The sequence below is a fragment of the Nannospalax galili genome, unplaced genomic scaffold (genome assembly GCF_000622305.1).
Source record: "Nannospalax galili isolate Female #2095 unplaced genomic scaffold, S.galili_v1.0 scaffold1154, whole genome shotgun sequence".
Lineage (NCBI taxonomy): Eukaryota > Metazoa > Chordata > Mammalia > Rodentia > Spalacidae > Nannospalax > Nannospalax galili.
Window position 1 is genome coordinate 72,815 of NW_008335437.1, and position 16,871 is coordinate 89,685.

At 42.1% G+C, this 16,871-nt stretch overlaps 1 protein-coding gene across 4 annotated transcripts in view; it reads left to right on the top strand.

Annotated features, from left to right (window-relative positions):
- The first annotated feature begins 2,076 nt into the window (after nucleotides 1-2,076).
- Nucleotides 2,077-16,871, top strand: part of Tenm2 (teneurin transmembrane protein 2) — a 307,755-nt gene continuing 292,960 nt past the window's right edge. For all 4 annotated transcript variants that reach the window (XM_029562084.1, XM_029562085.1, XM_029562086.1 and 1 more), the window contains exons 1-2: nucleotides 2,077-2,175; nucleotides 5,086-5,320. In XM_029562084.1, coding sequence (XP_029417944.1) covers nucleotides 2,145-2,175; nucleotides 5,086-5,320 — 266 coding nt within the window. In that variant the 5' untranslated portion in view covers nucleotides 2,077-2,144. The remainder of the gene's footprint in view (nucleotides 2,176-5,085; nucleotides 5,321-16,871) is intronic.

The window sequence follows — 16,871 nt, forward strand, 5'->3', positions numbered from 1 at the left end:
ATACCCAATTATTAACCATTTACTTCCTTAGCTCCCCTGAAAATGCTTCCTTTATGATATCTGAAGTGTGGGTGTTGGTTGTCTCCATGTGTTCAGGCAACTTTTCCAGAGTCAACACAGGAGTGAAGGGTTGGGCCAAGACTTCAGTCCTCACATATGTGTTGGGATTGTGACTCAAGGAGGAAAAACTGCTTTATTTTTCTTAAGTCAACTGAGAAGCACTTTAGACAAAGTACATGAATGGCTTTCCTGTCAAAGTCAACCAGTAACAAGTGTCCCACAAAAATTCCAAACCACAGACGCACAGGCAGTGCTTTGACAGGACCTATAGTAGCACACAGCAGAGCACACGTGCCCTTCAATCACCTGCTTTAGTTTTTCTAGGACACTTGACTTCTTTAGCTCTTGGTAAGGACCTACTACAACAGTTCCTTCTTCCCAGGCTAAAGGGAGATGAAGGACCTAAAAATAACTTCCTGTATTTCCTTGTTATTCTTGATGGTAGAGATCTGCCTACTTTTGAGATGGGGGGGGCGTGTCTTTCTATGTAGCTCAGGTTAGACCTTTCAGGTTCTCAGCTTACGCTTGTCCATCAGGTGCCGTTTAACAGTCGGCACTGAAGTTTCAAACAGTTGCCTTTTGCCCACTAAGAATGGCATACTTCTAAAACTGACACTGTATATGCACTTACCTAATACAGTTATGTGTGGTTAAATTGTGTTATTATGTAATTTTGCATTTAGGTACTAGGAGAACCATCAATAATATGCACATCAAGCAAACCCAGTAAGTGTGTGGAACTTAGAGTGTTTCCTCACTTCTGTTTTGTAACAGAGTGTGGATGTCCATCCTTTGGAGAAGGGCCCTTCATGTACTTGGGTATTTTGGGAAAATAGTCAGGCATGTTGACAGCAATTGTTTGAATTTTGGGACATGGAAAGCCCAGCAAGTTCTGAGATGCCTGCAATGAAATCTAGTAAATGCAGAAGCCTTAGTGTCATTAGTCACCATTTCAGAGGGGCATAACCCATGCTAAATGCATGGTACCCAGGTCAAACTGGGAGTCACCAAGACCATAGCATTAGGAATCAGAGACACAAAGGCTATAGCAGCAAAGGCCAGGTAACTGTGATGTTAGGGTTGATGGCCACTGAAAAATCAGCCAAGAGCATACATGTCTAGCCTGCTCTTGTGACATGTGGTTTTGACTTTTGTTCCAGAACCTAAAATACTACAAAATATTAATCAAATTTCTATAATCCTAATATTGAAGGTTACTGATCTGGGACTCTGACCTGTACAGATGAAGTCTGCTTTTGTGTTCACTACTCAATTATGGCTTCTTTGAAGCTAAAATTTGTCTTATCCATTGTTTCATCCATGAAATAACCAGTGTTCTCTACACATGAGTTTGGAGATTCACAGGCCATCCGAGCATCATATTACCTTCATCCTATCTCACTTTCACCTTAGTGGATGGATCGTCATCGCTGTTTTTCATCCTTTGTCAGTTAAGGAAGCTGAGAATTAAAGAAACAGGTTAGCATGCTTGGGTTCCTACAACTAGAAAGTGGCAGGCTCAACCCTTGAACCCGATTTCTTTAGATTTTCTCTCTTAACCTCCAGCTAAATTCACATCCCACACATTCCCTCATCACTCCGTGTTCCCCAGTGGTAGCATTTGCCTCTCTGTGGGGTGAGTGCCTTTTTCTTTTCTATCTCCTAAACCTAGGTGAACATGTGGCTGCTGGATAGATGGATGCATGAGCAAATATAACCAATATCACAGTAGATGTGAGCAACAGTCACGAGAGCATCTTCTGTTAGTGGGGTGCCAGATACTTTTTGTTTCTGTGGTTGTCAATAATTTATTTGCAGTGAAACTGCATGTTGCTTCACAGGAGAGTAGAGTGAATAAAGAACTGAGTATTCTTTCATCTTTCCCTACTCTTCTTTCTCTAATTCTTCCAGAAAGTTCTAAGCTTTCTTTTTAGGTGAACTGGAAAGAGACCTTGACCCCTCTTCCAGTTAACACAGATACTGACTGTCCATCTTAGTCAGTGTTTCCATAGCCCCGGGCACCACGCCTGGAGACCTTCCACACACACAGGCAACTGCAGAAATTCCACCCACACCCGGCACAGATGGACAGAGAAGGCCACACAGCTGGAATAGGTGAGGAAAACTTGAGGAGGGTGAACAGACAGGAAGCAGGTGGGTCTGTGAACTCACTGAGGGAATAAAATTCTTCACATGGCTTCTTTGTACTCAGACAGAGTGTGTGGTCCAGAGAGCTGGGGGTGGGAGCTGGGGGTAGAGGAAGAGAGAAAGTCAGGGCTCCGGGCAGGGAGGGTAGATTCTTGCTTGTGCACTGACTCACCCCATCTTCCCCAGGCAAGTCTCATAATTACCTAACTAATGGAGAATAATGATTCCACTTGGATGGGAGTCGAGAGAGGGGAAAAGAAAGGCATGAGAATTCATTAACCCTGTGTGCGGGGCTTGGAGAGCACCTCTGAGGGTTCATTATTACATCATTCACCCCCTTTCCCACCTCTTTCCACTAATAGGAGACAGACAAATGCTAAATAAGTATGTAATAATATATTACTAGACAGACAACAATGCCAGCCTATGTAATAGCCTGTGCTACAGCTATGAACTCCCCCAAAGATATATTTAAAGTGTCACTGAGACATAATGTAAAACATGAATTACAGGTTCATTTGGAGGACACGATTTCAAATCTATACAACTACACTGTGGCATTTCCCACTGGGTTTTAGTTTTAGTTGTCTTTTTCTGAACATTAAAAAAAAAAATCCCCAAGTAGTTTCAACCCAGAGATGCTAGTTTCAAGGAACAGGTTTCCTCTGTATTTTTCCTTCCTGTTTGTGTTAGTTGTGATAGACTCCAAACCTAGTATCTTTTTGACGTGTTATCCTGCCTTAGGAATGCCGCCGCAGGCTTCATAGGAACCCCAGAATGTAGATTACACCTTTTGGAGATGTAGCCTGGCCACATAAGGAGACAAGTAGTTGAAATTTGTGTCAAATTGCTTGTTTAAATGACTTGAGCCAACTTCTTAAAGCCAGGGCAGCAGGAGCTTGGGATTTTAAAAGTTGGCAGAGGCCAGAATGACAGGGCTCAGCAGTCACCTGGTGAGCTGCCAACCCCGACTGGAGGCTTCAGAAAATAAAGTTTCTCAAAGGACACAAATTAAAAGTCATGTTTCAGCATCCATTAAAAGGAAATTATAGGCTTACGTCGCATGGTAAACTACTTTCGTTTTCATTATGTTTAAAATATTTCTTTGTGCCGGTAGACTGGTTGCTACAAAGACCTTGGGTAGAGTTGTCCTGTGTAGGAATATTTACAAAGGGATATTTCCAGAGGTAGGATTCTCTAGTGAGAAGGACAGAGGATTTCATTATTTAAAAAATAGGTTGTGATTTGGAGTAAGGATTGTGGTTTGAAAATATCTGCCTTGACCTGGAGAGACTGTCCTCATGACTCATGTCTTAGTAAAAAGCAACTATCCACCCAATGGTCAGAGAGGGCTCACAGACTCTCTTAAAACAAGCGTATGAAAGCATATGCTTGTTTTTATATCTATTTATTTTGAGTTGTCAACATCTTCAAAATCCAGGAAACGGCACCCAGAAGTTTAGATCTTCAGCATTCAGATTCAACCCCATCCACAGCTGGCCTGCTTCACTTTGGTGCCTGGCCACCACCAGGATTTCATTGTGAGGCCCCCTGACTTGAGCGTACCATATTACTATTACCTTTAGAAAGATTAATTGTGTAGCTTTGTGTTTTATCTTTATGTGTGTGTTGTGTGTCTATATAGGATATGTGTACATATGTGAGTGCACGTGTGTTCGTGTGAGTGTGAGAGGGTGCAAGATGCCATGGCACTCACGTGGAGATCTGAAGACAACCTCAGGTGTCAGTTCTCACCTTCCACCTTGTTTGAGCCAGAGTCTCTTATTGTTGGCTGTTGTATATGCCCAGCTGGCTGGCCCACAGTTTCTGGGGATTCCCCTGTCTCCTCTTCCCATCTCACTATTGAAGTGCTCAGATGACAGATGTGCACTGCTCTGTCCAGCTTTACGTGTGCTCTGGGGATCCAAATTCAGGTCCTCATGCTTATACAGTAAGCATTTCACCCACTGAGCTGTCTTCCCAGCCCAGTAACAAGTTTTATCTGTACACTAGTTGTGCAAATATATAGGGTACACTATGACGTTTTAACACATAAATTCATTGTATAATAACCAAGTCCATGTAATTAGCATATCTGCCACATGCAGTACATCACTTCTTTTTGATGAAACATTGACAATACCCTGTATTAGCTGGAAATATGTATCATTGTTGACTGTAGTTACTCTCCTTTCCAGAAACCTAGAACTTATCCCTCCCATGTAACTCTTTGTGCCCATTAGCTAATCTCTCCCTAGCTCCCACCTGCCCCAGTCTCCCATAACCATTTTTTTTTTCTTTTGGTCTTTTTGAGACAGGGTCTCCCTGTAGCCCCAGCTGGCCTGGATTTGCTATGGAGACCAGGCTGGCCTCAAACTCCCAGAGATCCGCCTGCCTCTGCCTCCCAAGTGATGGGACTAAAGGCATGCACCACCACTCCCGGCTTCTTGTGACCATTTTTATACTTATGTTTCCATAAAAACAGCTCTTTATAAAGAACTTGGGCCTTTCTAGTTTACCAGGAAATGAAATAAAGCTTGCTACAGCCAGGATCAGCCTTATGAGTCACCTTGTCACCTCCAGCCCAGTATTAATATATTTCAGATAATTCCACTGACCACTCATTCCTTTTCATCTTGGTTTTGATAACCTTGATCCTTGTTGTACTCTAGTTAATGTATATACATAAGTGAAAATTAAGGCACAGTATTTGTGTTCTGTGTTTGTGACTGATAACCCTGCCTGTCTCTCTAGTTCATGGTTATCAGGCACTGTGGACTAGAGAGTTTGAACGCAAACCCCACTGCACAGGTGCACAGAGTCCCTCAGACTGGAATCTGTAGGTACTGATCACTGTTTCTTCTTCCTCTCTTCCAGGCCCTCCAAACCATCACAGCCAGTCGACCCTGAGGCCCCCTCTTCCGCCCCCTCACAACCACACGCTGTCACATCACCACTCATCTGCCAACTCCCTCAACAGGAACTCACTGACCAATCGGAGGAGCCAGATCCACGCCCCAGCTCCTGCACCCAATGACCTGGCCACCACACCAGAGTCTGTCCAGCTTCAGGACAGCTGGGTGCTAAACAGCAACGTGCCTCTGGAGACTCGGTAAGTCCCTGTCCCCCACTCAAAATCACCTGAGTCACGTGGCTCAGAGTTCTGATTGGAGAAACAGTCCCAGTTTAAGGAGACAGGTGTAAAGCCTCCTATCCCTTGGTAATTTGACCCTGGACAGGAGGCTGATCAGTGTTTCCTTGTTCACATGTCTCTCCTTTTAATGCTTGTTTACTCTCTTAGACAGCTCTTGTGTACCCAACTAATAGAATTAGCATAACATATTTTTACTCAAAGGCTCATGGGAAACATGCTTATAAGGGTATATTGACTGAAAGCTGCTGATAAATTATGCATTTGGCCTTTCTTGAAGTTATAAATGAAGACTCATTTGAAATTAAGTGTTTGGGGAGACCTTGAAAACAATCCCCTATTCCAGACTGACAGAAGTCTAATTTTAATTTATACTTCATCTAACATGCCGACCCACTTTACTCCCTCCTGTACACACTAACAGCTTGATGCCTTGGGGCAAACAGGGCTGTGGAAAAACAAACAGGAGGGAAAAAAAAAGGGTGGTACTTGTGTTGGGAGGGAAGAGTCTGGAAATCATCTCCAGGTCTAGCTTTGTTTTGTTTTGGTGTGCTTTTGTGTTGTTTTTGTGGGGGAGGAGGGTTGTTTGTTTTGTTTTTCCATTTTTGCCTCTGGCCTTCTAAAACACTACATTCCACGACAGCCTTAAAGAAGACCCCTGGGTCTTGGTGGGGGAGGACTGTAATTGACAGCAAAGGCCATGAGCAGGTTGGTCAGATACTGCAGGGCCCCGTGACTCCATCCCCAGACACCTTCCTGGTTTGTGTGCTGCAGTTGTGTGCTGTTGCATGCTTGTCTGAAATAACCATGGAGGTGCCTATTTATATGGACCCTTCAGAAAGTTCTCAAATCGGTTTTAAACTTTAATAACTTAGGTTTGAAGGAAGACAGAAGTAATCTGCAATGTTCCAAATGGCCGGTGGATTTTCTACACACAGCTGGAAGCACTTTTGAAAGCTGTAGCATTTGGAGTTGTTTCTTATCTATAATTTTCTTTAAGTTTTTCAAGATCTTGAGCCTTATTTGTCCTTATTCTCTTGTGACTATAATCACTCTAAACTTTAATTTTATTTTCTGACAATTATATGTATTTTTCAACTATGCCTACACCCTTAATCTCTGAATCTTAAAATAGATCAAGGAAGTAAAAATTATATCTATATATTAAATGAAATAGATAATTATTAACATCTATACTAATACAGCGATCCACTAATAAACACCCATACTAGCAGCTACTTGTTGACCAAACTGGATAAGATTTTCTTTTCCTCCTTGGGTTGATGAACCACTCTGGAGTTTGCTGGACACTACCGGTCAGCTTCATTTTAGATCAGTAGATGATTATATGTGGAAAACAATCTCTGTGTAGAACGCCTCCATGGAGCAGATCAGATGAAGGAGATAGAAGAGAAAAAAGGGAAGAGGACATGTGATTGAACTGTTGCCATTAGCATTCAGCTTTTATTGTGTGTTTCATGTGTGCATTGATATTAATACCAATGTACATTAATATATATATATATAATATTATCTCATTCAAACCAGAAAACAGTCCAGCAAAGTAGGAAAGCACAATTATTATTGCTGTTTCAAAGATGCAGAGTCTAGATGTAAAGAAACAAAGTGGCTTGCAAGAGGCCTGTGACTTCAGGGAGGTGGTAAATTAGGAGGGACACTGGGTAGAGCCCTTGTGATTCCCATATAGTAAGGGAGCGGGATGGCAGTGGCTGAACAGCCGCAAACCTGTATTTGTTGCCCTAATTGTCCCATTTACAGGGCCAGATCCATCAGTCTGCTCCTTGTAAGCGGTCTCCCCCTGGTGATAAGAATAATATAACATAAACATATCTCCCAGCTGCTGATGGAATCAGTTGGTTTCCCAGGAGATTTATTCTGAAGAACCACTTATAATAAAATGTCTCCTTGCTGAGCACACAGTAGAGAGAACCCACAAAAGCAGCAGGTCACTTGCTGCTGTCCTGAAGTAAGCTCTCCCAGCCCTGCTCTCTGTTCTCCAGAGTGCTTCTGCAGATCCCTTGAACAAGTGGCATTTCCCCCAAGGACTAGGAGTCTTCAGTGATTGATGCACTTGGAAAAGGCAAGTTAAAGATGAACTCCACAGGTAGATGGGATCTCAAACCTTGAAGTCTGTGTGAAAGAAAAGACAAGTGAGAACAGCATCAGAACATTCTTTGATCAGTACATTCAAGAGCCAAGGATTAGAGAATGAAGTGTCAGGTCTCGGGCTAGGGCTGCTACCAGAAATTAAGCAGAATTCAGCAAGTATTTGAGACTTCATTCACAGATGTGAGAATGTGGGACTTGAGTGTGTGATAGACTTGCATATGAAAACTTTCACATTAATCCATAGAATTTGGGGAATTTTTATGATTTTTATGGAATTATTGAAATTTATGATTTTTAAGAAATTATGGAAATTTTATGATTTTTCCGACATGAAAGTATAACTCAGTGATACAGGACTCACCTTACATATTCAAGGCTCTGAGTTCAATCCCTAGCACTGTAATAAATAAATACAGACTGGGGCAATGGCTAAAGTGCTCACCACACAAGCATGAGGGCTTGAGTTTGAATCCCCCACACCCAAATAAAAGCCAGGCGGAGTGGTGTATATCTATAATTCCAGAACTGGGGCAGGATAGGCAGAGACAGGCAGACCCTTGGAGCTCTTTGGTCACTCATCCTAGCTGAGTAAATGAACTCCAGGCTCAATGAGAGACCTTGTCTCAAAAAACAAAATGGAGTACAGTTAAGGAAGATGCCCAGTACTGACCTCTGGCCTCCACATGCAGGTGTACACACCCCACAGACACACACCTATGCCACACATACACACAAAATATAAAACAAATAAGAAAATAAATAGCAGGAAGCTGCATATGATTTCAGCATGGGTAGTTTGGTCTGGGGAACACAACCCGGAGGAAAGGAAATGGAGAAGAAGAGGGAAAGGGAGGGAAATGTTAACGGAAAACAGCTTTGTTATTCTCTTTTAAATTTGGCTAATTTGTTCTCTTGTTAGCAAATATGTATCGAGTCCCTCCAATATTCAAAAACAATGTTAGATCCTGGGTAGGTCATGGGTAAAATTTGCATATTCCCCTGTAAGCTTTCATACAACTCAAAGGAGGAGGTAGGCACAGAAAGAAAAAGGAAGCATATTATATACAATAATGAATAATGGAAATTTGAAAGTTGCAGTGATTGCTATAAAAAGTTTCACAGGGGCTTGAGAGATGGCTCGGTGCTAAGAGCACTGACTGCTCTTACAGAGGACCCGGGTTCGATTCCCAGCACACACATGGTGCTTAAAAACCATCTGTAGCTTCAGTTCCAGGGGATCTGACACCTTCTTCTGACCTCCGCAAGCACTGCACGACACAGGTGCACCTATACACATGCAGGCAATACACTCATACACATAAAATAAAAATAAATAAAAATTTTTTTTAAAGTTTCACAGCTGAAGAGCTGCTACATCTGGGCTTTGAGGGATAAACATGAGTCTATCTAATAGTAAAGTAGAGAAAAACCAAAGGTAATGGTTGTTCCCATGCTCACTCTTTCAGATATAGATAGATGATAGATAGATGATAGATAGATGATAGATAGAAGATAGATAGATAGATAGATGATAGATAGATGATAGATAGATAGATAGATAGGTGATAGATAGATGATAGATAGATAGATAGATAGATGATAGATGATAGATAAATGATAGACAAATGATAACAGATGATAGATAGATGATAGATAGATGATCGATAGATAGATAGATGATAGATATCAGTAACAACTGAGAACTAAACAAATTCACTCTTCCAAATGCCAACATATTGCAATTTTAGAAGAATCATTTTCCTACCCTGGGGGAATGATAGCAAGTATAGGAGTACTTTGTAAAGGTGTGATGCCGTGTGAGGATCTTCATGCCTCTTTTGTAACAAATGGGACTCAGTTAATCACATCCTGGAACGAGACCCATTAAAGGCAAGATGTTCTGGAGACTGATTGTGATGTAGTCAGTAATTGAGAACACCCAGTAGAAGTTTACCAACAGTTTCTCAGCCTTTCCCTCATTCATAGACTTCTGGGTGTGGCAGACGATACTTGGGAGGTAGTGAGCAGGTATCCTGTCACCCCTAGAGATGCTCATCAAAATCCCAGTGTTTCATTAAGCCAGTGGGGATGGGCCTTTGCCTCTCGTATTGCTCATTGATGTCCTTAAAGATGCCTGTAAGGTCTTCCTTGAAGGATGCTTTATATAGAGATAGTCTTATGATACACAGAATTGGGAGTATTGATTCATCAAACATGGAAATATATAGCACAGAAAGCAGAACTAGGGCTAGAAAGGTGCCTCCATCAGTAATGCTTGCCGTGCAGACATAAAGACCTGAGTTCAAATCCAACACCCACATTAAAGGTGGACATGACAGCACATGTAATTATAGCACTGGAGAGACAGAAACAGGCAGATGCTGGAGGTCAGTGGCCAGCCAGTCTAGCAAAATTGGTGAGCTCCAGGTTCAATGAGAGACTCTGTCTCAAAAAATAAGGTGGAGAGCAATTGAGGAAGACAGCCAACATCAACCTCTGGCCTCCACCTGCACACATATGTGCACACAGACACAGAAGAAAAAAAAACACGGAAGAGCTGTCCAAATGAGCTCAACACATAGAAAGCTTGCAAAGAGAATTATATTAATGTTAATCCCATTAAAGAAAAATGCATGTAAATTTCTACTGTTGAAAGCAGTCACAATTCACAAAACCTAAGCACATGACAAAGGACTTCAGTACAAACAGCCTGTAATATAAATCACTTCCCACCATCTTCTTCCCATCCTGTTCACGGAACCAAGTCCCCAAGTGCTTCCAGGCTGCTATCTCCTATTACCTACCTGTCTATTCCTTCTCTGCTGAGGTCAGGAATCTTCCTGCTCGGCAGCTTCTTGGGAAGTGTCTGAAGTCAGCTTCTCTTGTCTAAAACAGTAGAAGTAGCTCAGTGACAGAACCCAGCTCTCCTCCCTCTGTGCTTGCTGAAGCAAGCTTCTCTGAATCTGTCTGGGCAGCAGATGCAGAGAAAAATACCTAAGAAGGGCAAAGTTTCCAGAAAACCTTGCTTTTAATCATCAAGATCCTGAAGCTCTGAACAAGTTTGCAAGTGCTTTTCAAGATGACCATCCATTATTCATTCCAGACATATCTATGAGAACACCTACAATGTGCCAACACTAAGAATTCAACCACAAAAATGAAAAGCAAACCCTTCCCTTATATAGATGCAGGATGAGACAGAGCACCAATAAACAAATATACAAATATCCTCCGCAGTAAACATGGTGTCATGAGAAGTCTAAAACCATCAGTCTCATGATGAATGGGTGTCTGTCAGGCTTAAGGAGAGTTGTAGGGGTGGGGAGATGGCTCGGTGGGTAAAAGAGCTTACTTCACAAGTCTGAGAACACAAGTTATGATCTCCAAAACCCACCTAAAATCTCAGACACAGTAGTGTAAACATCTGTAACCACAGAGTACCTACAGGAAATAAGAGGTGGAGACAAGAATGTCCCAAAGTTCATGGGTCAGCTAGACTGGCTTGTACAGCAGTGAAGAAACCCTGTTCTCAGACAAGACAGAAAGGCAAGGACTGGCACCTGGTTTGTTCTCTGACATCCACAAGTGTATGTGGCATGCACATACACCTATACCCACATACAGAAACACATACACACATACACACACACATGCATATATGCATGTGTATGTGTGTGTGAATATACATATTCACAGAGAAAGAGAAGGAAGAAAGAGATCTTGTGTGTGTGTGTGTGTGTGTGTGTGTGTGTGTGTGTGTGTGTATCAGTGGCTCACTGAGGGAAGCAAGTCAGAAAAATAGGCAAGGACAAGATGGAACAGGGCTTTGGGCTATGATATTTGGGACATTACCCCCAAACACAATGAAAACTCAGTGGGGCATTTTAAGCAAAAGAGTAAACTTAGGTGGTGCACATCTTTAATTCCAGCACTTGGGAGGCAGAGGCAGGTGGATCTCTGTAAGTTCAAGGCCAGCCTGGTCTACATAATGAGTTCCAGGACAGCTGGGGCTACAGGGAGACCCTGTCTCAAAAAGATTAAAAAAAGTGATATGAATCTAGAGTACAGGTTCAGTCGAGAGGAATCCACCATCATTAAGGGGAAAATCCCTGTGCCTTTGCTTAGGGGTCTGCGCTGAAGGCTCTGGATGAGAGGAGGGTTTCCCACATGTAATCAATGACTAGTGCTTTCTAAGATGCAGAGCTGAGGGTTATGATTCACTGTCAGTATTTTGCATCGTGATTGTCATTTACTAAATATGGTATAGAGTTTGAGGCAGACAACAGAAGTTCGGCTTTGGTCATGTTGAACAGGTGATGCAGCAAGAGAATTAGATGCAGGTATTGATGCTACTGGCCAACGAGTTGGAACTTACATTAATCCATGTAACATAAAATCATTCATTTATAAATAACAGCTGGGTTGGTGTACTGACAGCTCATGCAATTGTCTTGTTCTCTTTAAGAAAAAAAACTGTGGAAATTTGATAAATTTATTCTACATCATCATATAGGTCTTTGAATAACAACTTTCCTTTGTCAGATATTCTTGGCTTGCCACTTAGCTTTGCACATATGATCCCATTTAATCTCTTAAACTCTTTATAAGTTATACATTACTATGTCTATTTAAAATAAAGGGAGTGTTGGGGTAGGCAAGGCAGTGGGGGGGCACAAGTCTGAGGCCACAATGGGCTACATGGAGAGACTCTATTGTAATGAATGAATGATATCTGAGACTCAGGGATAGTAAGTAACACATCGCCTAACAGCAACTAGCAAACCTGGGCTTTGATTTTTATTTTATTTATTTATTTATTATTTTTATTTTATGTGTATGAGTGCATGAGTACAAGTGTGCCCATGTTGTGCACAGAAGAGGCATTGGATCCCCTAGAACTGGAGTTATGGACCATGTGGGTACTGAGATTCGAACCTAGGTCTTCTGCAAGAATAACCAGTGCCCTTAACCACTGAGCCATCTCTCCAGCCCCACAAAGCTAGACTTTGAACCTGTATCCATCTCAATCTAAATGCCATGCTCTTTTTAAAAAATATTTTATTATTTTGATTTTATGTATGAGAGTGTATTGCCTGCGTGTATGTAAGTGCATCCATGTCATGCAATGACCATGGAATCCAGAAGAGGGAGTTGTGTTCCGTGGAACTGGAGTTACTAATGGTTGTCAGCTGTCATGTGAGTGCTGGAAAACAAACCCAGGTCCATTGCAAGAGCTACTGGTGCTGTTTAGCACTGTACCATCCCTTCAGCCCCCAAATGCCATGCTCTTAACCTCCATAACCATGCCCTCAGACCTAGAAAGGGATAAAAAGGAAACTGTGCCTATCCTGATAGCAAACAGATAATAATTTGACTTAGCCAAGCAGATAGTGAAGTCCATGCATTGGAGAAGCGATCTATGGATGAATTCCAGCCTGTCACTGGATATAAACTGAGCCATTGTCAGAATCATAGGCTGGGCATGATGTAAGGAACTCTGCTGCATCTCCTGGGTATTAGGTTACAGACCCTCTAGTTTCTCTCTCTCCCTCTCTCTCTCTCTCTCTCTCTCTCTCACTCTCTCGCTCTCTCGCTCTCTCGCTCTCTCTCTCCATATATATATATATATCAACTATCAGGCAACATCCTCCTGCATCTTACTCAGAACAGAGCAGATAAGCAGCACATATTGTTGAAGCATGCCTTGTACCTCTCAGAAAACTTGAGTTCTGATCTTCCCTACTACCGATACAAGCCCAGCCCCCTCTAATAACCAGGACCAATACAACTTTGAATTATAACTTTATTCTTTCTAGTGCCTTGTGACTCCTGGCACCTAGGCTAGGTCATTTGATATGCAACCCATCCCCACCACTCTGGAAACCTGTAAGAACAAGGAATTCCCTTTGTCCTTTGGAACTGAAGAGTCTGTCTCTCTCTCTCTCTCTCTCTCTCTCTCTCTCTCTCTCTCTCTACTCTCTCTCTCTCTCTCCCTCTCTCCCTCTCCCTCTCCCTCTCCCTCTCCCTCTCCCTTTAAAGGCGTCTAATGGCTACCTGGTACTAATAACTCTTCTTTTGAAGGGTGATTCACCTCATTTTTCTTTCTACCAAACCACCCTGAGTATCTTTATAATTTTATGTAACAGCGGACACTGGGGGCAACTCAGAATGATAAGCCTGAGGCCTCCTTGCTCCACAGTAGCAGCAGCATAGGATGCCAGAGGCAGTCAACTATCTGTTTAACTTCATGATCTTTAATATTTTAATTCCAAGCAGAACTTTGCCACATGGATAGGAAAAAGCCACACAGCTACAGATACCTTGGCTGGCCACTTGGTCATCCTCGGAATACTACTATTGAGCTTTTAGCAGGAAGTAATGACAAAGGCTCTGATCAATAGCTGAATACACTGTGGAGGCTGGAGAGAAAGCTCAGGGATTAAGAACACTGGTGCTCTTGCAGAGGAACAGGTTTTAATTCTCAGCACCCACATGGTGACTAGTAACTGTCCATAACTCCAGTTCCAGGGGAATCTGACACCCTCTTCTGGCCTTCAGTGGCATTGTGTGACACAGGTGCACTTGTACACATGCAGGCAATATACTCATAGACATAAAAGAATAATAAATAAATTTTTTATTTTATTATTCTTATTTTATGTGTTTGTATGTGTTGCCTGCATGTAGGTAAGTGCTCTCGTGTCGTGCAATGCCCTTGGAGGTCAGAAGAGGCTATCAGATCCCCTGGGACTGGAGTTTCAGACAGTTGTTAGCTGCCATGTGGGTGCTGGGATTCGAACCCAGATCTTCTGCAAGAACCGGTGTTCTTAACTGCTGAGCCATCTCTCCAGCCCCATAAAATATTTTTTAAAAAGCTGAACACACTGAGTTTGATAAGAGACATTCAAAAAGTCTAACTTGGGGATCTGAGTTTCAAAAACCCAAACACTTCTTGTCTTTGAGATAAAGTCACCCTAGCCTAATTTGGGCGTTTTGTTGGTAATGCGTATCTGAGAATCAAGATTCTGCACAGAGAAGCAGAGAGATTGTTGAAGCGTCCCCACCATGCTGAGTCCAAAGACTATTCCAAACTTGTTCTCAGATTGATTTTTCTACCAAAGGATTAATTTTCTGACAGCATCATTGACAAGCTTGATCTTGAGAATATTAAACCAAGGTAACCTGTTTGCTTTCTTTTTCTTTCTTCCTAATGTTTTCAAGTAAGGTTTAAAAGTAGAATTCATTCTGTGTGAACCAAATGCATTGAAGCACTTTTCAGATCAATAGGCAGCTTGATTCTCAATATTGCTAAACATTATGCACCTCTAAATTCTCATCAGAGGCAACATGGAAATTAATGAGACCTTTAGGTTAGCCTTTCAAGCCTGGCCTTATTTTATAGCTTTACCATGCCTTTTGACACCGTGATCCTGCCTGGCCACCAGCAGCATTTCACATCGCAGTGCACTTTAATTTTGCAGTTTTCTTAGTCTTCCTTGGAAACTGGCAGCTTATTAATCTCAATAACAGAGCTGCTCAATAGGCAAGCTCGTCAATGAGCGACCAGGTGACATCTTTCTTGCTTTTCCCCCCTTTGGCAGATGAAAACAAGGGTGTTGGTTGTTGGATGGAGGTAGAGATGGGGTGGGGGAATGGGTAGAAAGTCAGTTAGGGGGGTTACCTTTACCCCACTTTGCTTTCTGACAATTGGCAGGAAAATAAAGACAGCTGCATCTCATCCACTGCTCTGCAATTTACAGCTTGTGGTGTTAAACACACTCTGACCCATTAATAAGAAAATAAATAAGGTAGCATGGCATGCATGCAAATTACAAGGTGCATTAAGAAAGGAACAAGCATTTCATCTTACTCAGGACCTCTCTAGTCAACTTTGGCATGGTTTGCAAACTTTGAAGGCAGGGGTATCCAAAGAGAAGCTTTGGCCTTTTTAAAATTGGGCCTTTTCTATAAAATTCAGAAGTGCTAAGTTGATTAAAGTTTTGAAGACTTGAACTTCTTACTTGGAAGTTACCAGAGCTAAGCCTCCAGGTAGAAAGAACTTTTTATAAAAATCCATCCCTGAGCAACCCGTGCCTTGGGGACCCAATTAAGGATTGAGGCCACCTCGTGGTCGAGCCTTGGAAGAACAAGACTCTGCCCCGAGTCTGTGTAAATGTTGAGGACTTGGGTTAAGTTCACAGTTGAAAAAAAAAGCCCAATATTTCCATCTCTGTCTATGCTCTTTCACCCACTCAGCTAATATCAACTGTCACTCCCTTGGGGCATTTCCTGAAGTCTTCCCCCGGGATGTGTTATCTGGCTCAGATGGAGAGAAACTTGCTGAAGCATGAGGCTTTTTCTAATTCTGGCTCCCCAATGATGCTTTTCTTTTCACAGAAGCCATAGTAGCTGTTTGCGGATCTCCCAGGCAGGGAAAGTAGGCTCTGCAACTTTTCTGAGGGTTTCTTTCATTTACTAGTTTGAGCTTCACTTGCCTTTGTGAGTTGAGATCTTGTGTCCGTAGGATTACAATCTATCACCAGGTACTCTACAGCATGTCTACCTGAAGCTACCATTCTAGAATACTCTATGGGAGTGTTTAAGAAACTGTCCTCAGATAGCTTTGTTGTGTCCAAAGCCCACCAAACTATTTGGACTTCTCCTCACAGTCCTATTTGTGAATATTTACTTTTGGAAGCCATACCAATGCTAAACACAAAGGTTCGCCCTTGAACTTGTATATAGTTTTAAATCCCTTATAGATTCATTCTAGCTCGTAGTAACTGATTAGGAGACAGCAAATACCCCTAGTTTCTTTCAGAAGTACTTTAACTATGCATGCTTTATATTTCAAAAGAGAACATATAACAGCCTTTTTTTTTCTCTTTGTTAAATTGTAATGAAATTGGATTTCAGTTTCTTAAAGTTTCAACTGGGTCCAAGAATTCATGAGTCCATTTCGCAATGATTAGACCTCCTGTGCAGATGTTACAAATTGTATGATGTTCAAACATTGTTTATTAAGTTACTTGAACAATTATCAGAAGTCCTACAGTGAGGGGAAGGCAGAAAGCATTGTTGCTCTTGTGTTGGTAAGTGCTCAGATGAGAATTTAAAATGGAAAGCTTAACTGTAGTGACTTTTAAATTTCTCATCAGTCCAATTCCTCCCTACTGTCCCTGGGAATGCTAGTTGAGACAGCATAGGAGGTCCATTTAAACATTGGATAGGAGCTCCAGGAATGCCTCTCTGCCTCTATCCCCACCCTTGCCAATTCAGTAAAATGAGAGAGGAGTCTGAAAGCTCCTGACAATGGACTGTGACAATAAGTGCTATGTCTCTCTCTCTCTCTCTCTCTCTCTCTCTCTCTCTCTCTCTCTCT